Genomic DNA, 27797 nt, shown 5'->3' with positions numbered 1-27797 from the left:
CATGTAACAAAGTTGGTGCGCATTGAACCATCAGTAAGCCAAGATGTCACTATCTTTGCCACCAATATGGACAATTCTGGATTTTGGGGTATTCTGGATTTCTAAACTCCAGATAAGGAATACTTAACCTGTACCTTGTTATAATTCATGATGCAAGTTGGTAGAAAGGCACAACATTAGTCAAATATAATCAGTCAACCGATTAAATTGTATCAATTGTATTAATTGTTGTAATTAATTATGTTAATTGTAATTATTTTATTTTATTCTTAATTAATTAAAAGCCTGGTTTGTTCATCCCTTCCTCCCACATCTTTTCTAACCTCTGGGTTTTGCCTATTTATGGATATCCATAGGGGCGTCCTGGCTCCAAAGGTCCAAAGGGTGAGCCTGTTTTTGCCCAGGGAGTTTTAAAAGGAATGAAGGTAAGAAGTGTTCAAGAATATATTCTTTACATACATAGCTCATACATCACGAATCCTTTACCTTTTTAAAAGTGGAACCTGCATTCATGTGATTTTTCTGCTGTCAACATTTAGGCTGAACTACAATTGTGCTCTAACTGAATTCATGAGACTTTAGCAAGTAGTCATGTCTGTTGGATTCAGGTTTGGGTTCTAGGGACTAACCTCCTTCCCTCTCCCTTAAAACACAAAAGGCATTTTATACAAGGAAAACTTTATGTGCTTTCCACCAAAGGATGGGGTTGGGATAGCAGTAACTATCAAAGCTTGAGAACATAGGTTTTGGAGGGAGATCTAAATGCAATTGCAAACCACAACTTGAATATCCATTGGACAAATGGGAACTTGGGAAGTCAACATCTAGGTGAGTTCCTTCGATTCAGTGGCTTCATTGACTCCATGGATTAACATTCGGGTTCAAGTGAGGGGTATTTCTGCTTTTGCATTTATTAAGGAGAAAGAAAACCCTGAGCTTACCTTTTTAATTACAGATTTTGATTCCTAGATAGTAATACAAGCAAGAAAGCCAGGCTTTTACCAATACAGTACCGCATCCCAATTTGGCATAATAGGATTTCTGTCCAAATTATCATTTCTGTTTCATTGATGGTGGTTGTTGTTACTCTTAGGGAGAAAGTGGACTTCCGGGATTGGATGGCGCGGTGGTAAGTTTGCTTTCCTTGCCTTGCACAGTCTGTTAAAAGTTTTGTACTTTTGTATCATGCATTGCCTTGGGGGCTGCAGCATGTGAAGAGGAAATGAATTAGCGCCTGAAATAAATGAATACATTTATGACCTATTGTCAGTAGCTCAACAAATTACCCTTTTCTCCCCCTTTGGACTACAGCTCTCAGAATCTGAGTAGCCATGCTGCCTGAGGGATTCTGGGAGCCGTAGTCCCAAAAGGTAACTTTCACCATCTCTGCTTGTTATGTTATGTTCAATTTCTTAAGGTGCCATTGTTACTTTGAAAATCTGAACATGCCTATTACCCTCCCAAAGATCTTGAACTTTTCAGAATGGTGAAGTCACAATCCTCCCATCCTTCCAGAGCCATGATCCTTTTAGCCATCCTGGTTGAATGCCAGAGACACATTAACCAGAGTGTAATGCCAGAGTATATTAACAATAAGGGTTTCAGGACTGAACAGACTAAAGAACAGTCTGAACAAATGGAATAATGTAAGTTTCTCTTACTTGCGACTCAACTTAATTCTTCTTTGTTAAAAACAGGGTCCTAAAGGATTCCCAGGTCTACTAGGTCCTGCTGGCCCAGTTGGGCTACCTGGCTTTCCCGTAAGTTGCCCATGCATCTTTTCTCTTCCTTGTGATTCATTGTATTGTAAATAGGTGGAACTGTAAAAGAGCATCTTTACCTTGGATCAAACATTGATCAGAACAGAGACTGCAGCCAAGAAATCAGAAGAAGACTAGGAATGGGGAAGGCAGCTATGAAAGAACTAGGAGGAGAGATATACAACTGGACACTAAAGTTAGAATTGCCCAAGACATTTTATTCCCTGTCACCATGTATGAATGTGAGAGCAGGATGGTTAAGAAAGCGGATAAAAAAGAAAATCAATTCATTCGAGATGCAATGCTAGAGAAGAGGGCTGAGGATGCTGTGGATGGTCAAAAGGACAAATAAATGGGTCCTTGAACAGATCAAGTCAGAAATCTCCCTGGAAGCCAAGATGACCAAATTGAGGCTGTGGTACTTTGGCCACATCATGAGAAGGCATGAATCGCTGGAAAAGACCATAATGCTAGAAAAGGTAGAGAGAAATAGAAATAGAGGAAGAGTGCATGGTAGATGGATGCAACCAATCAGGGAGGTCATAAACTATGGCCTCATTCCCACTTACTAATAAATCAGTGTGTGATTTGAATCAATGGATCGATTTGACAGCGGAGCGTGGTTCCCAGTACATTTGTCCTGATCGCATTTCCTCCCTCTAAAATAATCCACTTGTGGTTCCCATTCATGAATGAATTGGTTCAAAATGATTCGGTTCCAACCGGCCGAAGGGGAAATTTGAATTGATTCCAATCTGCTTCTGGTTCACACTTGCGCAGATTCGATTTAACCAAAAAGAAGCGGTGGAAAATCAGCATCAAAAAGACGCTGGATAAATGGGGTTAGCACATGGCTCCCCTCTCGGAATCGCTTCAGTCATTCGGATTAAGTGGGAACTAGGGTCATTTAAACTGGTTTAAAAGGTAGTGGGAATGAGGCCTATGCTGGGAAGGGATGTGTAGTTTTTACCAGTGTTTCTGCAAGGATGCACATTATCAAATGTGTGGCTGGCCAGCTGCGTCACATGGATTGACATGACTGTGCATTTCATCAGAGAGAAGGTGAATAGATGCACATTTGCACTGGAAAGTGAAGACCATTAAGCATTGATGCTGTGAAAATCCACAGCAGTGTGCATAATGCACTCCATAGACTATCCCTTTGAGAAGGCTATAGCTTCTGAGATTGGAACCCTCCCTTTAATCTCTTCCTTTAGCAAAAAATGAAAAAATTAAGTTGCAACATTTAATTAACATTATTTTATATCTTCATATTTAGGGACCACCAGGTATACCTGGCCCTCCAGGCCAATTGGTAAGTATAGCTGACTACTTCCTTGATTCTTGCCTTTTCCATTAGATATGCAGATTTGTTGTCTTTCTTCTTTCTGTCAACCATTTTGAACATTTGAATTAACACTGGCTATGTTGCCTGTAGGTTATTGTCCAACGATTTTCTTTTGCCTTGCTTACTATCTTGCTTCTCCTGTTCTTAATAAACTATTCTTAAGCAGTTTCTTGGTTGCAGCGACTGGTATTGTTTAATACTGCTCCAGCGTTGCAAACAATGCCATGCGACATCAATGGAGAATCTGAGCTTAGAAGATGAAAATGCTTTGATAACACCTGAAACGTTTTTTAAAAACTGCTTTTGAATGTTAATTGAAGAGCGAGGTTTAATTCTCAAAGGGAGGTTTTCCTGAGTCTTAGGTGTGATGCCTGGAATGCCTTGGAGAATAGATTATCATTTAATCTTTCTCCCTTTTTACTGTTATAATAATACGTCTTTAACATATTTGGGGGGAAATGGATTTAAAGATAGTCGTCAACTTTAAATTGTTGCTGAATGGGCAATTACCTTTCTTGGCAAGGAAAGCATTTCACCCATGATATCTGAATAGTTCTTTCAGGGCATAGAAATTCATGTTTAAACTGGCTTCATCATCCTGAAATTTGGAAGGATGGGGCTTCTTATTCCTCCTGCAGTTTCATGTTATGCTAAACCATTGTTTATTGTGATGGAAATGGACCGACCCCTTCTTACCTACTTTCTGCTGTGGTTGCAAAAAAGAGACTATACTGGATCTTCTCCTTGCAGTTTGGATAAACTTTGCTGAATGCATTGTTAAACTCTAAACTATATAGGATAAACAATAGGATTAAACCACAGTTTATTAGGCTTGAATGACACAGCAAACTGTGGCTCATAACCAGAAAGAAAAATCTTGAATTCATGGATTTGTACAGATGGAGATGTACAAGAAGAGGAGGAAGGCCAGGCTTATTCCCATCACAGTAAAAAATAGTTTATCCTATTGTCAGTCTGAAGCTATTATCAAGTGCCTGGTCTTTTTAAATTTTAATATGATAAAGACTTCAGAGAATGATATTCAATATCTGTAAGTCCTGGAGCAATAAAGGGAGTGATAGTGTAACACAAAAGCCTACATCCGGTTGCTAGTTTCAGATAGAGTAGACCCAATGCTGGATTATATGTCAGCCTTGATGTAAATCCCACTGGTCTTCTCTAGCTGGGATTAGCAATTGGGTTTTGGCTGAGATGCTTTGTTTCTATTGGTGTGAATCTTGTCTTTGTTAATAATTATATAAAAGAGTGTGTTTTTTAATACAACAACAACAACAAACTATAATTATTTGGTATTTTATAGGGGAACAGTGGCCTAGTTTTCCAGGGAGAAAAAGGAGAAAAAGTAAGTTCAGTTCATTTTGATTTTTCCTGAATTACCCGCAGTTGTCATGCTAGTTGTTGCCATCAGTGAAGGAAGAACTCTATACAACTACAATCTATTGAAAGGTGGATATACATATCCCTGTGTGAGTACTCAGGGAGATCTTGTAGCAACTAACTGAAAGACAGAAGTTGGCCGCTCTTTCAGTTAGTCTCAAGGGTGCTCCAAGATCTCTCTGCGTACTGATTCTACAGACTAACACGGCTATATCTTTTTCTCATTTTTCCGCTTTGTCCTCTGCTTACTTCAGAGTTCCTCCAAAGGTACAAAAGTACAGCGCACCCTTGCCTTACGAAGGGGATCCATTCCAGACCCTCCTCCAGCATATGCTGGAGCCCCATTGAAAACAGTGGGGTTCGTGCCCATGGTGTGGTGCGGTGCATGCACCATTGTCTCTTCTGGCACACAGCTTTCAGATGAAAGCCACATATGGCACGCCTGCGTGTGACACAGGCGCACTGTAGTTTGCACTTGTCTGACTCAGAAGGGGGAGAGGAGGAGTCAGAATCTTGCTCTTCCCATTAGACTCAGGCAAAAGCAAACTCCTGCATAATCTCCTACCTTGGTTTTTCTTCCTTGTTAATAATTTTTGCCATCTTGTTCCTTGGCCACACACGTTCTGGCCTTCATCTGTTAAGAGGGGACACACACGGTCCTTGAACCAAAGCCTGTTCGGCTCCTTCCAACTTCCTGCTGAGCAAACATGTGGCGAACTGCATCTTTGAGACTTATTGCCTCTTAACCTGGAGGGAACATATAGACATCATCGACTTTCCTAGGCAACCGTTTGCTCCCCCAGAGTTCTGCGGCTGTCAAGAGAGTGTTGACAGGCGAACGGCAGATTATCCAGCTAGTAGCTCGGTAGCTGGCCCCGTCTGTTTCTCATTAGAGCCCCGGGTGGTGCAGCCGCATGCAAAACTGGTTTGTGGATTTTCCAGCTGGCCTCATTCCGTCTAGCGGCTGAGGTTCATGCGGATGGGTGGGGTCTGAAGGGCTTCTGCTGAGGAAGGTCTTTCCCCTTAGCTTGGGAAGCAGAACCAAATTGCAAACAAGGAAAGAAAGTGAATGAGTGAGTGTGCTTGCTGCATCTGAGTAAGTCCATCTGCATCATAGAAGTTGACTTGATGCAGACTTCTGATGCCTTCCTTGCCCAATTGCACAGACAGAAGAAGATATTTATTTCCCTCTCCCGATATTGTACAGTTTGTGGTTGCTTGGAAGAATTGATCAGTGGGAGATTTCAGGGAAGCGAAAGGGATGGCTGTAGCCTGGCTTATGTCTAACATCAAATTTCTTTCCCTATTAGGGAGATGTTGGCCTTCCAGGTCCTGCTGGACCTCCACCTTCCACCGGGATTTTGGAATTCATGGAGTTCCCTAAGGGACAACGAGGGGCAAAGGTGGGCTTTTACCATCTGATATTAATTTGTGGTATAGTGGTTTTAATGTTGGACTACGTCTCTAGAGTCCTGAGTTCAATTCCTGGCTTGGCAAATCCAATGGGTGGCCTTAGGCAAGTCACACACTCTCAGCCTCAGGGGAAGGCAATGGGCAACCTCCTCTGAACAGCTCTTGCCAAGAAGAGCCCATGATAGCTTTACCTTAGGGTCACCATAAGATAGAAACAACTTGAAGGCATACAACAACAAGAACATGGTGTAAGAAGGCAATGGCAACCCTTCTCTGAACAAATCTTATCAAGAAAACCCCATGACCTTAGATCTGAAAAAACTTGAAGCCACACAACAACAAACGAATGTAGGGCCAGGTGTGCTTATCCATGAAATTGGGTTGGTAGGTTTTAGATCAAACGTGAAAGGATATGTCTAGGTACTGAGCCTATTTAGAAGCTAGAGTTCAGCAGCTTGGATAGTTTCAAGTTCAGACTCAAAACCCAGGATGGATTCACTTCCCCACTGACATAGCTGCCAGTGGGATACTGAGCAAGATTCCAGCATCTTTGGGGTCTTAGCTTAACCGCTGGACTCTTTCCAGCGCTTAGACTTTATTGACTTTGGCCATTGGTCCAGCTGATACCAGGGAGAGCTGATTAACTCCCAAATCCTTCCTTGAGTTTCCAGCTCAACCATTTGCAAGATCAGCAGGGCTTTTTTTGTTATTTCTTGGCAAGAATTTGCTAGTTAGGAGCATCGTCCTGACCTTCAGTTCCCCAGGGAAAAGCCAAGATAACAGCGAGCCTCATCCCTCAACCGCCGGGATTAAAAAGATTTGCAGCCTGGTTTGAAATTAAAAGCTCGCCATTTCAAGAAGTGTGGAGGAAGGGAGACAACTGAGGCCTGTTAATACTTGGCCGTCATATATTTATTCACCTCTGTAAACCATCAATTCATTTGATCCCTGATTTCACCTCTTCCAACGTACCCTAGATATGTGGGAAGCTGTGCCCCAATATGCATTTCAGCTCTCCTCTTCAATTAGATAATCTTTTATATGAACGCTTTATTTTTAGGGCATTCCAGGCCCAGAAGGGTTTCCAGGTCCGCAAGGGTTTCCTGGTCCTCCGGTAAGTGGTTTAATCTATGGCACAAAGGTTTGTTACATTTCCAGTCTTCTAGTCCTTATGATAAAATGGGTGGATTATAAAATGAGTGAGGCTTAAACTGGAGTTTTTAGGCTCATGCAGGTTAATCTTGGCTATATCACAATTCTTACATCATGTTTGCTTCTGTCTTATGATATGAGGATGATTTTTCAGAGTTTACATACGTTTGACGCACACAAAAGACACATCACAATATGCCTTGGTCTTTGCTAACCATGGTTTGTTGCTTAAGCCATAAAATGCAATGTTACCAAGCCAACTGGAACTTGCCTTCCTCATTTTGAGTTGTTTCGGGTTTACTTTTTTTCCTGTTGCAGCATAAATTGATGGGGAAACAGGCCAAGAACAAGCTAGGATTGCAGGTCTGCGAGTCACAATAAACCATGTTTTAACAAACCAGCATTCATATGCTATCAAGAGGCCATACGTTCAGATTGCATTTTGTGGGTACTTTACAAACCATGACTTGACAGCAGATGCTGATTTATACATCACAACAAGCCATATTTCCACAGAGTATACTATGGCTTGTTGGTGATGTTTAATGCAAGCAGTTTGGGAAAAGGAGTGCCAGAGTCATTGTAAGTGGTGTGTTCCAAGGAATATTTTGTGGCTGAAATCCAGTTGCTGGACAAACCTAGAGCGGATCCATTGAACCAATGCAATTTACAGAAGAGTTTTGCTTTGATTCTGCAGTTGATTTATTGTGTCTACTGCAGCTGGGACTAGCAACTGCCTTTAGGCATTTTTAATCTACTGTGTTTCTCGTTTGAGTATCTCGGTATATGTCTTGTTTCGGGCTAAATTAAAATACTTTCACACAACCACGAAGCAAACCACATTACTTTTGATCATGACAAAAGGCATATTTCCTTGTTGCATTTCAAAAATGTTAAACAGATTTTCCTCCCTGTATTTAACTCTTTCCCTCATATTTATCTCAAAACACTGGTCTTTTTAGGATTGGAGTGGAAGCTTTTAATTTTTACCTTTGGCATAAGTGCAGTATAGAGGTTGGGCCTCCCTCCCCACAAACACAAACACATGCTTTCTAATCCTTTTTGGCTGATAGCAATGAATTTCCCACAACCGTGAAACATCTGTAAATGTCATTCCTTTCTTTTACAACCTAATGAATAAATACTCTAGGCAAGATTACAGCCCTGCAGTAAATTACTTACGGATTGCATCAACATTGCATGCTGTCCTGCTTCTCTCTTTCTCTGCAAAGGAAAGATACATTGCAAGAATTTTTGTATGTGTGACACTAGCATTTTAAACATGCTCTGCATTTGAGTGTGGTTCAAGATAGAGGAAATGCTCCTTTTGCACATTGGAGGCATTAGCAACGATGCAAAACAGAAGTAAGTAAGAATGGGGAGTTGCACATGCACAGGAGATCTCCTTATTCTCTTGGATGAGTGGAAATGATCTAGGTATACTCAGGACTATCCCATTGTATACTGCAAGTGTAGGAATTGTATGGCCCTCCTGGTGTTGTTGGACTGCACCTCCCATAATCCCTAGCCATCATAGCGAAGAATGATGGAACTTGCAGTACAACACAACCATGGCAAATTGGCCTGCAGTCATATGCCTGAGTTATATGAGTATCTGGCAATGCAGAAGGAAGTCAACTGATTCACAAGAGCTTTGGATGAACTGATGGATTTGGAGTCTGGGATATCAGGGGCAGACCTTAATAAAGGATATAGAAAAGCAGAATTCGCTATATGTGTCTGATAATTTCTCTGCTTCTGGTTTAGGAATGCTTGCTTCATCCAAGGAGTATCTTCTGCAAGGATATTGCAGTTCTGATGAAGGTGCAGGAAAGGGCAACCCAATATATCCCAGGAACTGCAACAACTCTCATTGATCAACTAGTTTTTAAAAGCTATCATCCCAAGCTCTAGTCCCAAATCTTGCTTCCCATATATTGTTTACACTGAACCAGTTGTATGAAGTATTTTTTATTTTCTGTGTCATGGGTTTGCATCGTGTTTTTGTTCTCACAATAAGGTGAAGATTAACTCCTGTTATCTCTGTTGTCTTTCCCCTGTTCTTCTTTTAGGGCTTTTTTGCTTTTGGGGAGAAAGGAGAAAAGGGCGTACCTGGCTTGCCAGGACCCAGGGTAAGTAGCATCATAAAATCCAGCCATAGTTGGGGTGATAGATAGACATAAGGTAGTATCAGAGGACTAAATTGTTTCCAGATTTTCAGTGATCTGAGGAAAACCTGGAAAAGTTACTATTGTAGACACTGATCATAATGGCTGGACAATTATGAGAGCTGGGTTACATAGTCCCCAGTAAATATCTCAGGATATCAAATGCAGATACTGGGCTCTAGGCCATAAATTTCCTAGCTTCTGCTCTAAAAAATTCCCAGCAAAAGCAAGCCAAACAGTCCATTTGCCTGAGAATGAAATGGCAAGTTGGAATTCAATAATATTTTTCATCTTCTTTCTTCTTTGTTTTTAGGGAGACATGGGACTGAAGGGATTTGAAGGGAGCCCAGGTGGAAAGGTACGTTGCGCCTTGTACCCCATCATCTGGTTGGCTGCCAGCCTGGGTCAAAATGATCTTCCTCCTTATTTGCCTCTAAATTGTGGGATCGCCTATTCATCCTATGCAGCATAACCAGGACATGGAGCCATTTAAAAGAGGAAATGAAGAGTTTGAAAAAGTCACTCTTTGGGGCTGCATTGCTCAGCATGGCAATAATTCTGAACATTATAATCCAAAGAAGCAATCTTTTGAAGCTCTGATTTAAAAAAAGTGGGTAGAAACAATGGTAATAATGATAATTCCTTGTCATTTAGGGCCAACCGGGGGACCCAGGATTTCCAGGAAGAGATGGAACACCAGGAGGAAAGGTAACGTCTTGCAGCAAAACTCAAACCGCTCATTCTGGCACTTCAGGTGTACAGGGAAAACATCTCCATGATGTATAAATGAATTTTATGTTTAGATTTGGTTCCCATGGCCAAAATATCTCATTATATATACAGAAAAATCCTGAATAAGTATCCAAAATTGCCCCATTCAGGCCCAAAACACCAAGATTTTCAGAAGTGTTTTCTTTTTCTTCTTAAAGAAACCCTAAAGGAATGATGAAACCAAAAGCATCCAATGAAGCCTGAGAGAGGCCAAAGAATGCTATGTGTCTTGTGTTCATGAAAGGAAGAAACAAGAGGAAATTAGAAAGCTGAATGGTGGTGATGGCGGGGAATGAAATGAAATGTCCTGAAAGTAGTAGGAATAGAGAAGAAATTGGGATCACTTTGTGTGATTAATACATGTCTAGGCCAATTCAAATCCAACAATCCCATGGAATATTTCTATGTACGAAACATTCCCTCTACATAGAAAACTTGAATTTTAAGGATAAGAGTTCCAACTTAGTCTTCATCCTGAGCTGCTTGTTTTCTGTGTGTGTGTGTGTGTGTGAATTTTATTAATTAATTAATTGATGTATTCATTGCATGGAGGAAGACTGGATCATGCAAATCCCCATTTGCCCTCTGGATAGCAAGAGTCCAAGCTGCAGTGTCTCATCTCAGTCAGGGTCCAATTGCTGTCTGAGTTGAACAGAAGTAGTTTAAATGAACTTTCATGTCCTACACTTACGTTTGATTTTCTCCAGGGCGAGTTTGGTGATATTGGCCCCCCAGGTCCTACCGTCGTTGTTGACGCAGAAGGCATTGTGATCTCAGGTGCATTCTTGTTTTCCTTTCTTTGACCAAATACATCACTTCATCTATCTGTATACCTTTATATACCCAGAGTGGGAATTCCCCAAGCTCTTTTGTCTATTGTGAATTCGAAGGCTTTCATGGCTGGCATCCCTTGTTGTTTGTGGGTTTTTCAGGCTATGTGACCATGTTCTGGAAGAGTTTATTCCTGACGTTTCGCCAGCATCTGTGGCAGGCATTTTCAGAGACTGAAGAATCCTTAGCATTCTCCAAAGATGTCAGCCACAGATGCTGGTGAAACATTAGGAATAAACTCTTCTAGAACATGGCCACATAGCCTGAAAAACCCACAAAAAACCATGAATTGTCTATTTCCACTTCAGAAAGTTATAGGAGCTGTAGTTTTGCTTTAATACAAGGTAGTAGACCGCTGTGCCTTGAATCCATGGATTAAAATTCTGTGGATATGGAGGGCCTACTGTATATACATTGAAAGTAGAGAACATCGCAGGCACTGGGAAAGGTGATGATGCTCTGGGTGAGATCAATACAGAGCAATTCTGACATCTTTCTCTTTTTCACCCTAGGTCCTCCTGGAGAGCCTGGGACCCCAGGAATCCCTGGTCCTAGAGGTGACGAAGGTCCCATTGGGTTCCCAGGCCTTCCTGGCCAAGCAGGGTATCCTGCACCATTTCCAGGTAAAGCGGCTGAAGATCCTTGGCCTGAGACATCCTTGGCTTGAGACTCAATTGTGGCTGGTTTTGGTGGGCGAAGGCTGGGGGAAGAGGAATAGATGCATGATGTTCCTCGGATGCTATCTGATGAGCACTGAAGACGCCAGTGTAGTTACTCCTTTTAAACTGGGTGTGTGGCAAGAAATTAATTGTGTATGCATATACATAACTTATGCATATGTTCTTTTATATGATACCACTGAGGTGTGGAAGCTAACTGAAGGTCAGCATTATTGAACAGCATGGTTTTCCTGTTTGAAAGAAAAAGACTTACACTTTATGGTTGGAAAGATGAAATATTCACCTTCACTGTTCAATGTCCAGACGATCTTACTGCTGTAACTAAGCATGAACTCAAGTTTCCTTGAAGGAAAATGTAGTTTCAATGCAGTGAGTTTCAGTAACACGTAGTTTCCATAATAAGTTGTTTTGCAAATATAGCCAGTTCATATCAATCTATATAAATACCCGAAAAGCACCAGATCCCATCTGATCTTGGAAGCAAAGCAGGTTTAGGTCTGGTTGGGGGGGGGGGTGACTGCCAACAAATATCAGGTGCTATAGGCTGCATTTCAGAAGAAGGGATTACCAAAACCACCTCTTCTTGAGTGTTCCTTGTCTTAAAAAACCCTATGAATTTATGGGACTGCCCTAAGTCAACAGATGACTTGGAAGCACATGCACACATATACATATACCTAGTTCATGTCCATATCCTACATATGTCTTCCCTTCCCCCTCTTTACATTCTCTTGCTCTCCTTTTAATCTAGTCTAAAATCCAATCTAAAAAGAAGATTCCAACATAAATGAGATTTTATGCACATCAGGTTGAACTTAAGACAAGTATGTCTGTCTTTCCTAGGTCCCCCAGGTCAGGCAGGATACCCAGGAGCTTCAGGAGCTAAAGGTGAACAAGGAGTTCCAGGTAGATCAACAACTGGATTGCCTGGTCCACCTGGCAGAGATGGAGTTCCTGGTTTGCCAGGACCACCAGGACTACCTGGGCCATTGCGTAAGTACAGGTTGAAGTTCAGTTCCCATACGACAGTGATTTAGGTATGCATAACTGCATACCTTTCACTCTTCCCAGGCTTTGAATGACTGGTGGAGTTTCCATGGGCCTAAGGCACTGCTGTAGCTCATGGCCATTTGGATTTCTAGACCCTTCCCAACTATATACCCCACAAAATCCATAGCAATTTCCTTTCCCCATTTTTTGAAATCTGCAGGTCCTGGTTTTAGACCAGATGGAATCCTTGAAGGAGAAGCCGGAGAAACAGGAGTCCCTGGGCAGAGAGGGCCACCAGGGAGGTTCGGTCCAAAAGGGTACAAAGGTGAGCAGAGTTCTCATCAACCTTGTGAGTTTTCACCATGACATAACCACTGAGTAAATAATGGGATAGGGCTTTTCCCATTGGGCATGTTGAACACAATATATAGAGCACAGTCTTCTGTGCATCTGTCCAGATGATATTCTTTCTACTTTCCTGGGCAAACATTCACATTATGGGCCATTCCACCTCATTGTAGTTGAGTAGGGTCTGCTTATGTGTGTGCAGGCTATGTTTTGGCTTTGTGTCTGATGTGAGCTGTTCTTTTCCAAGGTGAAGGAGGCGACTGTGCTTGCGATGGAGGGCTGACCGGAGTTGGCCCCAGGGGAGAGCCAGGTTCACCTGGTCAGCCTGGAAGGCCAGGAGAAGTTGGCCCAAAAGGTCCTTCAGGAGATCTAGGCATTGGTGAACCAGGCCCACGTGGGCCATCGGTAAGGAGAGAGAATTTCTCTATTCGCTGATGATGGGGAATGGGGCTGCCCTTCATTGCATAAATAATATGCTGATGTCCAAAAGCACTAGATCCCAGCTGATCTTGGAAGCTAAGCAGGGTCAGCCCTGGCTAGTACTTGGATGGGAGACCACCAAAAAATCCCAGGTGCTGTAAGCTATATTTCAGAGGAAGGAATGGGCAAAACCACTGCTAAGTAGAAGAAAAGCCTATGAAATTCATGGGATCGCCATAGGTTGACAGGCGACTTGGAGCAAACACACACAGAGTCCAAAGAAGTCAGTCTTCCAGGTGTGCTCCTCTACTGTGATTTCCTAGGGAATCCATATCTTTTTGTTTACTGACTCCTTGTTTGTTTGTACCCTCAGGGTATCCTCGGTCCCCCTGGCCTTCCAGGTTTCAAAGGAGAGAAAGGAGAACCAGTGTTAGCAACCAGCAGAGGGATCCGAGGAGATCCTGGGGATGTTGGCCCCAGAGGTCCTTCAGGTGTCCCTGGAATTCCTGGTCCAGATGGTTCCTCAGGTTTGCCAGGTCTCCCTGGACCTCCAGTAAGTATGTCCCATTGGAACCCCTTGCTGTCCCTGCATGGAATTACTGTGCTTTTCATCACTGAGGAATCAGGAGGTCCTAAAAAAGAGGGCTATTTTAGGATGGTGGGAATCATCAGACTTGGATTCAATATTTGCAAGGGACTCTGGAGCAGAAACATGCAAGAAAAAGAGGCTATAAAAAGCCAGGAAAAGATTTGTACAAGTGACATGGTAAAAATCCTTTGCAGACTTGGCTTGCCCATCGTAGGACCAACTATGGGGGATAAACCCTGTCCTGAAATCAGTGGCATAATCATAAAGACAATATGGCAAGTCCCATCCCCACTCTGAGTTGAAAAATGCAGGCATTTGTATTAGCCCTTAGAAAGAAACCAGCTATATCAGTTTTGATCTCCATCTGGAGCAAGCCTTCTGTAAACATTATGGATCTTAATCACCCATTCAGGAACAAGTAACTCCAAAATACATTGTGAAAGACTTTGCATAATAACAGAGATAGCTCACAGCAATCTATAGTTACTGGAAAAATGCACTGCTACTCTGCTACTATGAGGATAACAACTGAATTCCTAGGGAGCAAAAAAGCCTAATATAGCCCTACTCAACAGAAAAACCAGGCATGTCAACCATGCTCTAAATCCTGGCTTCATTACACAATAGATTGCAAGATCCAGCCATGCTTTCAAGATCCAGCCTTGTTTTTGAGGGTGTTCTTTTACATAGCGAAGCGATCCTCTTTTTGCAGACTCTGGTTGGCTTGGAGTAAACTGAATTAATTGCCCCGAAATCAAAGAATGACTATCCATAATCTGAGCCTAAAAGAATCAGTTTGGACCAGGACATACCAACCTGGGCATATGGTAGGAAGAGATCTCAACCTCCATCTCCACCTTTGAATACTTCCCATCCACCCATCATTGATCTTCTGACACTCTTTCCTTCCTGTGGAGTTAGGTGGAAGCTAGAGTAGTAAGTCTCCCTCTTTTGGCAGGGCATTATATAGGGAGCACGTAGGTCTGGAAAATCTAGTTTTGCAAGCCCTACTGCAAGAGAAGAGGATTAGTGGGAGGTAGACGTTCTCCTGTTTGTTTGCATTACCCTAACTTAGATGACCAGTTCCAACTGGGGAGGACCCATTGAATCAGTGGAACTTCAAAACTTAACAAATTCATCAGGTTCCCATTGATTCAAGGAGTCTTCTCAGTTGGAACCAACAACTGGATTTAGACCTTAATAAATCCAAACTGGAGGAGTTACCAGGAATGGTGGTGCTCGCCTTGTATTTGAGCTGCGCATTGCAAGACCCCGTAGCTTCTCTTTCCAAGCCAAGAAGGACCAGTCTTGGTGAAATCTCTAACCTTTATACTCACTGCAAAGATTTTATTTATTAAAACCCACCTTCTTCTTTTGCTTATGTTTAGGGTGATGGTGGCCTTGGCTACCCAGGGGACAAAGGCTCACCAGGATTGCCCGGAGCAATGGGCCGGCGTGGTGAGAGCGGTCTTCCTGGCATTGGTTTCCCAGGCTCCATTGGAATCCGTGGGCCTCCGGGTGAGCCAGGAATTGATGGCTTTCCGGGACAACCTGGTCCTCCAGGTCCTCCAGGTACATCATTTGCATCTGTAGCAAAGGGGGGGGGGGATTTCCTACTCTCAGTTGATCACAAGGAGCAACCTGGACAGCGTAGTTTTCAAAGAAGCCAAACTGGATTTCAGATTTTTAACCCATTTCTGCAATAAGAACCAAAAGTAATATTAATACTCTCTATTTGTCTTAATCATACAGCTGCCATTCAACAGAGCAATTGCAGTCTGGGAGAAAACTGAACAATACAAATCACAGCCTGTGTTCATTGGCATGGCTAGTGATGGCATGGCAAGGAAGGGCAGCTATTGATGCCTCCTGCCCTGTCACTCTGGGTAAAGGCTTGTCTTTCATAGCATTGCCTTTAGAAAGAGGAGAAGTGGTGGATGGGGGTTAGTATTAGTGGTCTCTTACCCATTGCCTTGTCTTGTATCAACTGCAACTGCAATAGAAAAATGATTTGTAAATAATTTCCAGGGCTTAGAAAAATCACCTCTGGGGACTATAACTCCCAGAATCCCTTAGCAAACTAGTTGCAGAATTCCAGGAGTTGTCCAAAAATTTGCCATGCTCTGGGTTTCCTTCCATTGAGAACCACTTTCCAGATTCTCATTTGAACTGGTTTTCTATTGTCCAGTAAACAAAAGAAACCCCTTCCCTTATTCTTTCATTCTAATGCCAGCTTTATTTAAAAGACTCTTAAAATATAACAACTGCAGTGTGTTGCTTTCTTTTCCTCTGCTTTCTTTTTTTAAAACAACAACTACTACTATGTCTTTTATGCATATGTTTTGTTTAGAGAGAGATGCATTTCAGCTTGCAGTGTTTACAAGTCTACCTGAGCTGTGTTCACAGGCAAAGCATTTCCATGTATAATCTCTTCATTTCCACATCCAAAATATGGTCCATATCCACAGATTCAACCATTCATGGCTTGAAAATATTCTCAATAAAAAAGCAAACCTTGATTTTGCCACTCCTATAAAGGACACCATTTTAGTGCACCATTGTATTTATTTAATGGGACTTGAGCATCCACAGATTTTGGTATCCATCCTGGAACCAAACCCCAATGGATCCCAAGGGCCCACTGTGTACATATGCAAACAATTGCAGTTGCTTTAAGACCAATATGAATTTCCATTGGAATCGATGGTCTTCATTTATGCCTCTGGTGCAATGCCTGTGAATTTGGCAGGGTTGTGGTTCAAGAGCAAGCCGCTGGCATTCTTGCAGGTGATCTTTCTTCTCCTTTTATATGCCTTCCCTGCCTCTGTTTTAACCTCTCCTCCTTTGCTTAACTGGTATAGGTGATTGCTGCTGCAGTGAGGAGGTTGGTAATGGAGTCTTAGACGCTCAGGGAGGTGAGAGTGAGGCCTGGCGGTTGTCACACTTGTGGTGTTCGGGGGGGATCCACTTTAAACGCATGTTGTGTGACACTGTGGGCAGGGCGGCATGGGAGGATCACATTTGGTGGTGGAAGAAGTTCGAGGGAACGCAGAAAGCTTGCTTACATGTGCTTTCCCCCTGCCCTCCTGCGAATCGTGTGCTTAAATGCTCAGTGTCTGTTTCCATGTGGCTATGTGTTTCCGACATCTTTGCTTGTTGCATGGGGACCAGGAAGTGGCAAAGGGACAAACGAAAGCAGTATTAAAAAATACTGCACAAGAACCAGATTTATGTCCTGCATCCCAATTCCAAGTCTCTAAGAAAAAGCATATTCATAGTTCAGATACTTGATTGCATAGCTTGAAATGTATAATATATTCTGATTTTATTTAGTGACTGTTTGGACAAATACTGTTAATGTAGAAACTGGGAAACGATGCAGGGATGTAGGTCCCTCCCATGAAATTTGCCCTCAGTCCCCAAATTTCTATCATTGCAGTAACTTAATCCATCTGAGGAAGTAGGTTCAAGTCTACGAAGGCTCATGCTACCAAACCATATCTTTCAAAAGTGTTGCAAGATCCCTTTGGACATTAAAGCATCAGTCGAGCATTTAGAAATAAAGTCTAGGCATTCAAAGGAAAGGGGCAAGCAAAGTTACCAAGGGAGTTAGAAAGAAAATCTTACACTTGTCTGTAAAATGTGGGTAGATTACAAGTGTGTAAATCACCCTAAATATGCGGGGTGAAGTATTTACCACTGTGCAATGCATGTATTCAGCTGACAGTGGCGGAAGTGGAGTTGTACGTGTAGCAACATTTCATGCTGCAATTTCACATCATCGCTGCACATCGCAGGGGAACATTGAACTTTGGAGTTGCTCGTTGTCACTATGCAATGTGCAAGAGCACCAAGTCACCAAGATGCCTTGCGGAGCATTGCTGTTCTGCATGTGGGTTTGTGTAGGAATGGCAAAATACATCTCCACATGAATAGGTGTTGGATTGCTGCCACTGTTTTTAACTGACGTCGCAAGCCACTTTGGGTACTATGTTGGAGGGAAAGTGGGATATATATCAAAATAAATAAATGGATAAATATTCTTCCTGAAATTTCCTTGAATTACAAGGAGCCAAAGAAAGTTTTGATGCATGTTCTTTCTGTAGGTATAACCTTGCCCTGCGTAATTCCTGGAGCATTCGGTCCACCTGGGCTCCCAGGTTCTCCGGGATTTCCAGGTATGACACTTTATATCGTGTAAAGCTTACAAGTTACAGTTGGCCTTCAACTTTTGTGGGGTATGGGGCACAGACACTCTGCAAAAAGTGGAAAAACTGCAAATATAGGACCGTGAACACTTTTCTGGGCACCTGTTGGTCCTCCAGCTTGTCCCTATCTATAACCAGCTTCCATTTGATATTGACCATAGAATTGCACTGAAGTGACTTCAAATGCCTAGAAGAGTGCTCTCTCTGGACATCTATAGGTCCCCTAGCACAACTCTATGGTCAACTTCTGCTAGAACTGTGGTTCCCAAACTTTGAACCTCCAGATGCTTTGGATTCCTGACTGTTGGCCCAATTGGCTAGGGCTTCTGGGAGTACTTGGAGGACTTAAAGTCTGGAAGTCATTGTGCTAGAAGTGGATCATAGCATTGTGCTGAAGGATCTAAAAATCTGTAAGTTAGGATTTTCTGCTTTTGTGTTGCATTAAGTTAGGAAAACTGTAAGCACGGTCATTAACTACTTGGAGGCCTTGGAGAGCAACTTTACCATGAGTCAAAAACTATCTTTTTTATTATTGTATGCTAGTCACAAAAATAATAATTATCATCATCACCACAATCATCATTTTATTACCAGCTTCTCCCCAAGGTTCGAGACAAGGTACAATGCAGATTAAAACACATAAAAAATAATTTAAACACATAAACATAGGATGCATTCAGATCATCCAACATAAAATTTGAAATGTACCACTTCAAAATTCATAGTTTGCAATTGACTGGGTAGGCCTGCTGGGTCTTTAATGTTAAATTCAGACAGAAGGTTTAGCTGTTGAATCTCTCCTGGCAGGTCCTTCCACAGTCTAGGAGCAGTCAGTGAAAATGACTGGGTGACAGTTGCCAGTCTAGTTCTGGCTGATTGAAGTCAATATCCCCCAGAGGCCCTGAGTGTATGGGGCGGATTGTATGGTGCCTACATATGTGGCCCTGATGGGGACCAGGTCATCTTCGAGACCACACTTGCTCTCTTGGCTTGCTCTGAGTTAGGTATCCAGAGACAATGTAGAGGGGTGGCAGTAGTGATGGATATTGGGGCACATGGTAGCAAAGGTGGGGATGACAGCTCTTCTCTCCTCAGCAGCCAAGAGAGCCTGCAGTCTAAATGGGTGTTTTCTTTTATCCAGGACCCAAGGGTAGCAAAGGACTTCCAGGCATTCCAGGGCAGCCGGGATTCAATGGTGTAAAAGGACAGACAGGTGTACCAGGGTTGATCGGCCTCTTAGGCATGCCAGGTAAGATCTGGGAATGCCAGGTAAGAGCTGCAGTTTTTCCAAAGAAGCAGCAATGAGGGTTACAACAATGACAATGACAGCAACAATAATTACCTGTTATTATATCCTGACTCATACCTGAAGATGTCAGGATGGGATGCAGTCAATAAAACAGTTTTTAACCATCTGTAATAGTTTGAAAGAACATCAAACAGTTCAACCAAGTCACAATCTCATAGAACAATGACACAAAATTACCATTACTGATGATGTTAGGACTTATACTCATTCAGTGTTTTAAGAGTTGGTTTCAAGCATTTCACGTTTGTGTATCTTTTGACAACTCTTATGATACCTTTGCAGGATATAATAAATGAGAAAGAGAGAGATTCCAGTGGCGATTGCAATGGGAATGTTATTTAAATCTTGGTGTCCCACACATTTTTGTTATTTTAGGTTTTCCAGGGATTCGTGGTGACCCAGGGATACAAGGACCTCCTGGGCCAGAGGGGACCTATGGTTTGCCTGGAAATCCAGGTCCTCCTGGTTTTCCTGGTGCAAAGGGTCCTCCTGGTGAAGTGTTTGGGGCTGAAAGTGGAGCTCGAGGTGAACCCGGGAGACCCGGATTGCCAGGAAATAAAGGGTTTGCTGGGGATCCTGGACTTCCCGGACCAAAAGGTTAGTTCTGCTGCTATCCTTCTCTGGTCAAAAAGTGCATGGCCCTGCAGCTAAGTAGGATTGGAGCAGGTTAATGTTTGAACAGGAGACTGTTGCTGCTGTTACAGACATATCTTGGTCAGTCTTTCAGTAGCAGCAGCATTGGAAGGATGGTGAAAGAGGGCTGGAGAAATAAAGGCTTTCACAGTTGCAGCACTGTATCTGCAGTAAACAATGCAGTAAAAATTGTTTTCCTGCCCCTTCCAAGTCATTTCCAAGCTCTTGTTTCTCTGTTTTCAGGTTTAGATGGGAGGTCAGGCCTGCCAGGCATAAAAGGGAGCGGTGGCGAACCAGGTCTTCCAGGTATTCCTGGACTTCCAGGACCTCCAGGGCCTGTTGGCCCACTTGGCATCAAAGGAAAACCAGGTCCAGTGGGAGTCGTCGGCTTCCCAGGATCCCAAGGTATGTAGCCCCTCAAACAGGGAGGGAATGTGCTGCTTTCCAACCCACCCTTCTATGGACAGAGCCCCTCTGCTTCTATAGCTTCATGGTGGTGCATTTGGGCCTGATGTGATGAAGATTTCCAAGTTCCTGCTGTGGCTTGGAGGCTGGAAGATGCCTTGAGTAGATTCTTGGTTTCTGAAAGTAGGGAACCAAACTGGATGATGAAGCTGAAAGATCTACAAAATGCAACTGAGGAAATGCATCTCGCAAAAAAATTCATCTCACAGCCATTACACAGCCTCAGTGGGCCATTTTTGAGACCCCAAAAGCTCTTAGACCTAACCCCCCCCCAATTGGCTGGAAAATGGCCAAGACAATGCAACGCAAACATGCACACACCCCAAAAATCTGGCAGTTTGACTTCCCTTGTCCCCCACAATGGCTGCATGTGCCCCTAAGAAAACCCTGTCGGAATCCGTTGTATTTCAGTTGGAATATAGCCGATTTCCGAAATCCAAGATAGCATCACATCACTTCTGGTTGTATTGTGGGGATGATGGGAAAGGATGTCCCTGCCCTTGTGGGGATTTTCCACCTTGTTGTACATGATTGGTGGCCAGGGATTGACTCTACTCCTAGATCTGGAATCTACTGTTTGGAGTTGTCTGGCTACTTGACTTCAGAAGGAAGTTTATTGTACCTCTGTCTTATCTGGAGATGAAGGACCTCTCTTAATTGAGCGTCTTTTACTCTAGATCTTCATTACTCATTACTGTACTAATTTTTATGACCCACATGCATGATTTGCTTGCAGGCATGCCTACAGAATGTAACTTGGTGTCCTTTATCATTCTCTTCTCATTTGCTTTCTCCAAAGCACTGCTGTGACTGTTCATCTTTCTGCACCATTATTCAGAAAAAGGGACAGCCTGTAAGCCCTTTGGGAAGTTGGACACTCTATCATTCCTTTGTCCTCCCAAAAATAGCTGAATATTTCATCTTTGGAGTTGTATATACTGCAATATTTTGAAAATGGACTATCAGAAAGGGCAGGGGTATGTCTAAGGAATGGACAAGTCATAGCCTTTGGTTTCCATGGCACACCATGGAAAGAAAAGCTTGGCAGGCATGCCAGATTTGGCCTTCTAGATATTTCAGACTACAATTCCCAGAACCATTGTGGCTCCTGGGGATTGGAGTCTGGAGCTTCAGATGTTGCACACCCCTGCCAAAAAGCTTACGTTTATTGACCAATTTATTGGATTTCCATCCCGCCTTTATCCCAAAATGGGATTCAATGTGGTTGGTATGTACAAGTGTTCCATTTCACACTATAGCGTTTGATAGCCCTATCCATGTCTGCCATTCCTTAATTTTCAACCAGCAGCAGTAGAAATGTCAGATGGCTAGCATTTTGGACATAGTGTTGCCTTTCTTTTTAAACATGAATCACGCGCATGGGTGAGCTGCTTGGCAGGAAACATTGCAAAGTAGTGTCAAGAGGTACTCCAGTATACATGGAACACTTGCAAGAGTTATCCATGGCGATAAGTCTGTACAGCCCACCTACTTATGAGGAGAGGACTCTTTGTAGCTCTTGATGCTACAGCTGAAATGTTTTCCTGCAAAGCAGCCTACACATATGTGTAAGAACAGGTCTTGACCACCAGCAGTTAACCATGGCTTCGTACAGCTACGCTCCATTGTATTCCAAGTCATTCATCTGGTTCACCGCCTTGTGCTTTTCTCCTTGTCCCTCTCTGTGTTTGTCTGTTTTTCCTCATCATGTTTCTGTTCCATTTACCACCAACTTCTCCATTTCCGATGTCAAACTGTATTGGTTTTGGGTTTCTCCACGTAGGCTGTCAAGGTGAGAGAAAAAAAGGCATTGTAGCGTAAAAGCTCCTGGACTAACAACTACCCAGCTTTTAATGCTACAAGACTGGCATTGACTGTAGGTGACACCCCTTATCATTATCATTGTCATCACCTTTATTACTATTATATTTATTTATTGAATGAAGGATTTAGAGGTCGGATTCAGCATGGTGGGCACCATTATTTTGACCTAGCAGCATGGCCACCATTTTGAAAATGATGAATTGGATCCAGACTTAGGCTTAGAATAGATCCATTTGAAAGCAGTCATAGTATAGTCATGGCTAATTTTAAGTAACTGACTTCATTGGATCTATTCTAAGTCTTTTACAGCCCAATGTCTGGATGATGAACTCTGCTTCATTTGGCATGTTTGTTCATTTTCATTTGAAGATAAACCAAATAAAAATGCTCAGTAAAGGAAGATCCATCATTATCTCCTTTGGTTCTGCCTAATGGTGGGATTAGCGAGTGGAATTTGATGTTCCCAATGTTTGTCATCCCAACTTGTGACTTAGATATTTAGAAGTGCAAGCCATATGGTTTCCCAAATGGTGGTTGAAATATACCCCACGTTCAGGGCTTGGAACAAGTTGCTTCTTTGGACTGCAGCTTCCAGAATCCACTGGCTGTCTCAGCTTTAGGTGGGAATCTGCAAGTTATGATCTAAAAAAGATAACTTCTCAAGCTTTGCCTAAATTATCCAAAGCATAAGGGGTTTCACTGTTGCAGTTGCGTAGTGGTGTAGGCAGTTAACTTCCTAGGCCTTTTCATTGTTAGCTGACTAATGCTTTCTGTTTTACTTTTGCATTTCTAAACTTGTGCGTCTTAGAAAAGGCTGCATGACTTATTTCATTTCTGATGTTCATCTGACATGTACAAATGCAGTGCTCAGAGTAAAACAGCTTGGAAGATGGCACAAGGAGGAGGGAAAGAGAGAGAGACTTTGAAATGACGAGCCTTTGTTTGCCTCAATTCAGGACTTCCCGGAGAAAAAGGCAAAAGTGGGGATCCCGGTCCATCAGGCCCTGCTGGTATGAAGGGTTTCCCAGGTCTTAATGGTCTTCCAGGACGTCTTGGAGAGCAAGGATTTCCCGGATCGCCTGGCCTTTTGGGCTCAGATGGAAATCCAGGTTTCCCTGGATCTAAAGGTAACAAACATCAATGTTAGAGATCTATCAGTGCATGTAGATACATGTATTTTAGTGGGAGTAGGGCCAGCATGGTGTAGTGGTTTGAATTTTGGACTAGGACAAGCGTTCAGATCCCCACTTGATCATGGAAACCCATAAGGTGACCTTGGGCAGTGATAAACCCCCTCTGAATAAATCTTGCCATGAAAAGCACATTAAAAGCCTATCTCTATCAAAAGTCTTTGCATGCCTAGCCTTCCCATGGAAGGAAATTGCAGAGAGTGGGGCCAGCCACTGAGAATGCTCTCTCCTGTGTCCTCACCAAAGGGACTTGTGATGTTGGTCAAACCAAGAGAAAGCATCAGAGCAATTAGAAAAGTCAGATACTGAGCAATTCTGCTATACACTTATGAAACCAAGAATAGCATATGTTTACTGCGGTATAGCCAAGAGAAAGCACCAAAAAGATAATGCAGTGAGTGTGGATCAGTGGTCAATGCGCATGGCAACTCATGACAACTCATTATGCAGTTGCTGTCCAAGTGCACAATGACAACACATAGAGGCAATGTGCATTCACATGCTACTTTGTGTGTCCAGTGTGACAGTCCCACATGTGCAGTTCGACTTACAGTTAGCTCTCCATATCTATGGATTTTTTTATCCATCAATTCAAGCACCCACAATTTGAAAATATTCCAAAAAGAGTCCAAATTCCAAAAACCAAAACTTCATTTTGCTATTTTATGTAAGGGACACCACTAATTTTGGTATCCATGAGGGGCCCTGGAACCAAACCCCGGTGGATACCAAGGACCTTGTGTACAATGCTCTCTGCTAAACGTAACTGTTGCACATTGTAATGACACCTGGGTATGTCACTGATAGGATGCCAGGCTAAAAGTGCTAGAATATGGATGTTAATTCCATGCCTTGTAATTCAACGCTGAGGGCCTAAACCATCCAAAGGAAAAAGAGAAAGGACTCTGTCAAGAGCGTCAAAGTGCCATCTCCCTCTGGTGCCCATGTGCCATCAGGCCAGGTGTACAAGTTAGGGTGCCAAAGAGCAGAACAACCCATGAGCTATGATATCCAGATCCCTGGAAATCATGTCTCCCGCTTCCCAAATGTTAGCTTTCCATGGGTCTTCAAATGGTGGATCGCGACCCACAACTGGGTCTTACCCTGGCTCTAGGTGGATTGCAAGAGCAGTGCCACACTTATTCAAATATTTGGTGACAAACCGAGATGTAAGTTTGTGTGGTCAAAAAGTGGATCCTAGTTCTGAAAAACTTGAGAGTACTGTGCTAGACCAGTTTGGTTGTAAACACATTCTCATGCTTTACTCCTTGAATCTAGGAGAAAAGGGTTCTGCGGGTGTCATTGGCTTCCCTGGCATGCCAGGCCTACCTGGAATCACTGGGGTTGAGGGGATGAAAGGATTTCCTGGAGCACCAGGAAGAGATGGAAGCGTTGGGTTTCCTGGACTCCTTGGTCCGAAAGGTAAGCCACTTTTAAATTTACCCCCAATTTAAATCAGCCCATTTCAACAAGTAGTCATTTTCACTGTGGGTTCACCCTACATCCCTATTGTTTCAATTGTCGCTTCTTTAGGGGACAGAGGTAGTCCTGGCCCCCCTGGTCCTGTCACCGTCACACCCCCAGAACTGGCCGTCACCCTCAAAGGAAACAAAGGAGAGTCCGGCTCTATTGGGCTTGGAGGATTTCCAGGACCTAGAGGTACTGTTTGACGTTCACTTCTCAACATCCCATTCCCACATTCGTCCATAATTCGTTCGTTCGTTCGTTCTCTGGTTAATTGCAGTTTGGTCCTAAACCAACAGATGTAAAATGCAAAATACTTTTAAAAAGATTTTTAAAGGATATAATATGGTTCTTGAAAGATATGAAAGCATAAAATACAAGGGTGATGGAAAATACAATAGATTCAGATAGTATGGAATAGTATGTTTTGTCAGTTATCTGGTGGTGCATCGCCATTAAGAGGACTTGTGGTCCCACATATTTTTGGAATCGCAAGAGGGTCCGCAACAGACCCCCACAGGTGCAAAGAGACAACTGTATATAGACAATGTTTTTTGCCCTTTTAATTCAACCTGGGCCCAAATTTTGCTTTTGGGGTGACAGGGGAAAGTCCTTTTTAAAAAAAATTGGAGGGAAGGAATTGGCTCACCGTATTTTTTGCAAGGTGTCCACCAAGGTTCTTCTTGTTTTCTTGAGCGAATCTCCAATTATTGTAACGTTCTATTGATCCAAATCAGAAATGGTCGATTGCACACATAGGATGGAATTGATTAGCTGCCCTTCTGCAGAATCATCCAACTCGACATAACCATCCCTGCGGTCTTTTTCATTTTGTAGGAGACAAGGGTCTTCCTGGGCCGCGGGGGCAGCCTGGCTTTCCAGGAATAGCCGGATTGCCGAGCAGAGAGAAAGGACCAGCTGGAGACTTGGGTTTCCCAGGACCATTTGGCTCTCCTGGCTTGCCAGGGCAGAAGGGCGCTTCTGGCATTTTAGGGTTCCCAGGGATGCCTGGAGAAAGTGTAAGTAGGCCAGTTTCTTTTCCCAATGAATGTAAGGGTATAAATCTGTGGAGAGAAATGTGGTGCTGGAGCTCAATGGATACTATATGGACTGCTAAAAATACAAGTGAATGGGTCTTATGGTAAATAAAGCCTTGAATGCCCCCTAGAAGCCCAGATGACTAAACTGAAGTACCTTGAGATAAAACAAAATTGAAAAAAATATTTGGTTTCCAAATGTCCCCAAACACTCTATGCAAAAAGTGTAGAGAAAATTCCCTCCATGCCACCATTAAGGCATTGGGGGGGAAACCTGAATACTTAATTGCAGGGGAGTAAAGCACTCCAAGGTGTCCTAGGTGGGCAATGCAGCCCCTTAGCCTCTGACAGATGCCTAACCCTGCTCTTTATAGAGATATATAGAACTGTTGCAAAAGATAGGAGAGCAAACCCAATAGGCAGGATTGCATCCTCTGTTACACACTGAACTCGGTGTTATTAATGATGATTAAATGAAATTTCTCTCTTCAGGGTGCTTTGGGTATATCAGGCTCACCAGGATTCCCAGGGACAATGGGATTACGAGGTCCAAAGGGTAAGTAACTGGTGTGATAGATATAGATATAGATACACACACACCATTTCCATTTTGCAAACCACAAATCTACCATAGTGAAAGACTGGTAGCCGTCTTGTTCTCACTCCTCTAAACCACTTCTGCCACTTCAGAATAGTGGACTACATTTCCAGTGAAAATTGGAGATGGGTAACAGCTTCTATTAGGCTGACAAAAGCCTTAGGAAAGAGGCATGTTCTCAGCTTCTCCAGAACATCATGCATGAAGGCACAAAAATGAAAGGATCGGGAAAAGGTAAAAAAAGAAAAATCTAGCCTGTTGGATTAGCCGTCGCATCCTCTGCAGCGGCAATGTAGTTGCAACAGGCTCAGTGAAAAGACGACACATGAAGGCAGTGATTCCCAAACTTGAGCCTTCCAGGCGTTTTGGACTTCAGCTTCTAGAACCCCAGATTGTTGATAAGATGGCTGTGGCTTCTGGGAGATAGAATCCAAACATCTAGAAGGTCAGAGTTTGGGAATCATTGCATTCAAGTAACAGCTTTCAGCACAGTTGAACAGGTTCTTTACATTCGCTCCCTCCTGGGAATTGACTGGTGCCCTCACCACCGTTTCTGAAGCCTAAAGGCTCCTGACTTGGCTTAGAGCAGAAGCATGGAAGAGTAGGACAGTCTCTGTGTCGTTTCAGCAAGGTTTTCCAGTGGTTTTGGACCACTGTGTAGATACACAAATTGAAAACTGTAGATTGGTTTTGTATTTTATTCTTCCAGGTGACCGAGGAGACTCTCTTGGAATCCCAGGCGGTGTAGGAGCTAAAGGAGAACGCGGAAACCCTGGATTTCCAGGTAAAGAAAACATTGGGGCCCATGCCAGCAAGGCAGTGAATCCATGCCAGATTCAGAGTATATTTAATCAGCCGTCATCTAATAGTACAGAACTAAATGGATGAATAGTATAACTTAGTGTATCATCTAAACAGTTAATCAGCTGTTTAGGCAACGTATTACAGAGCAGATCTCTTAGGCTACTGCCCTTGACACAACTTTAACTGCCACAAGTCCATCCTATGGAGTCCTGGGATTTGTAGTTTGTTGTGGCACCAAAGCTCTCTGACAGAGAAGGCTAAATATCTCACCAAACTACAAATCCCTGAATTCCATAGCATTTAGCCACGGCAGTTAAAGCACTGTCAAACTGAATTAATTCTGTGGTGTAGATGTAGTATAGATGCAGCCCAGTTGTCCAAATGGTGGTGGTTTACA

The 27797-nt window shown here is 42.9% G+C and overlaps 1 protein-coding gene across 2 annotated transcripts in view; it reads left to right on the top strand.

Moving 5' to 3' along the window:
* The window catches only part of COL4A6 (collagen type IV alpha 6 chain), a 118551-nt gene that overhangs the window by 79439 nt on the left and 11315 nt on the right, over positions 1 to 27797 (top strand). Inside the window, exons 7-35 of one of the 2 annotated variants that reach the window (XM_042478501.1) lie at positions 357 to 425; positions 1094 to 1129; positions 1698 to 1760; positions 3040 to 3075; positions 4430 to 4471; positions 5817 to 5909; positions 6980 to 7033; positions 9144 to 9203; positions 9553 to 9597; positions 9894 to 9947; positions 10718 to 10787; positions 11354 to 11464; positions 12365 to 12514; positions 12732 to 12836; positions 13107 to 13264; positions 13653 to 13832; positions 15257 to 15440; positions 16730 to 16783; positions 17975 to 18046; positions 19218 to 19325; positions 19761 to 19982; positions 20262 to 20423; positions 22267 to 22275; positions 23264 to 23434; positions 24776 to 24919; positions 25031 to 25156; positions 25799 to 25980; positions 26491 to 26554; positions 27306 to 27380. In XM_042478501.1, the coding sequence (XP_042334435.1) occupies positions 357 to 425; positions 1094 to 1129; positions 1698 to 1760; positions 3040 to 3075; positions 4430 to 4471; positions 5817 to 5909; positions 6980 to 7033; positions 9144 to 9203; positions 9553 to 9597; positions 9894 to 9947; positions 10718 to 10787; positions 11354 to 11464; positions 12365 to 12514; positions 12732 to 12836; positions 13107 to 13264; positions 13653 to 13832; positions 15257 to 15440; positions 16730 to 16783; positions 17975 to 18046; positions 19218 to 19325; positions 19761 to 19982; positions 20262 to 20423; positions 22267 to 22275; positions 23264 to 23434; positions 24776 to 24919; positions 25031 to 25156; positions 25799 to 25980; positions 26491 to 26554; positions 27306 to 27380 (2899 nt within the window). The remainder of the gene's footprint in view (positions 1 to 356; positions 426 to 1093; positions 1130 to 1697; positions 1761 to 3039; positions 3076 to 4429; positions 4472 to 5816; positions 5910 to 6979; positions 7034 to 9143; positions 9204 to 9552; positions 9598 to 9893; positions 9948 to 10717; positions 10788 to 11353; positions 11465 to 12364; positions 12515 to 12731; positions 12837 to 13106; positions 13265 to 13652; positions 13833 to 15256; positions 15441 to 16729; positions 16784 to 17974; positions 18047 to 19217; positions 19326 to 19760; positions 19983 to 20261; positions 20424 to 22266; positions 22276 to 23263; positions 23435 to 24775; positions 24920 to 25030; positions 25157 to 25798; positions 25981 to 26490; positions 26555 to 27305; positions 27381 to 27797) is intronic. The other variant, XM_042478502.1, reaches the window with a different exon arrangement.

Source organism: Sceloporus undulatus, chromosome 7 (genome assembly GCF_019175285.1).
Source record: "Sceloporus undulatus isolate JIND9_A2432 ecotype Alabama chromosome 7, SceUnd_v1.1, whole genome shotgun sequence".
Lineage (NCBI taxonomy): Eukaryota > Metazoa > Chordata > Lepidosauria > Squamata > Phrynosomatidae > Sceloporus > Sceloporus undulatus.
Note: the sequence above shows the minus strand (reverse complement) of the source record. Positions and strands in the feature narration are given on the sequence as shown.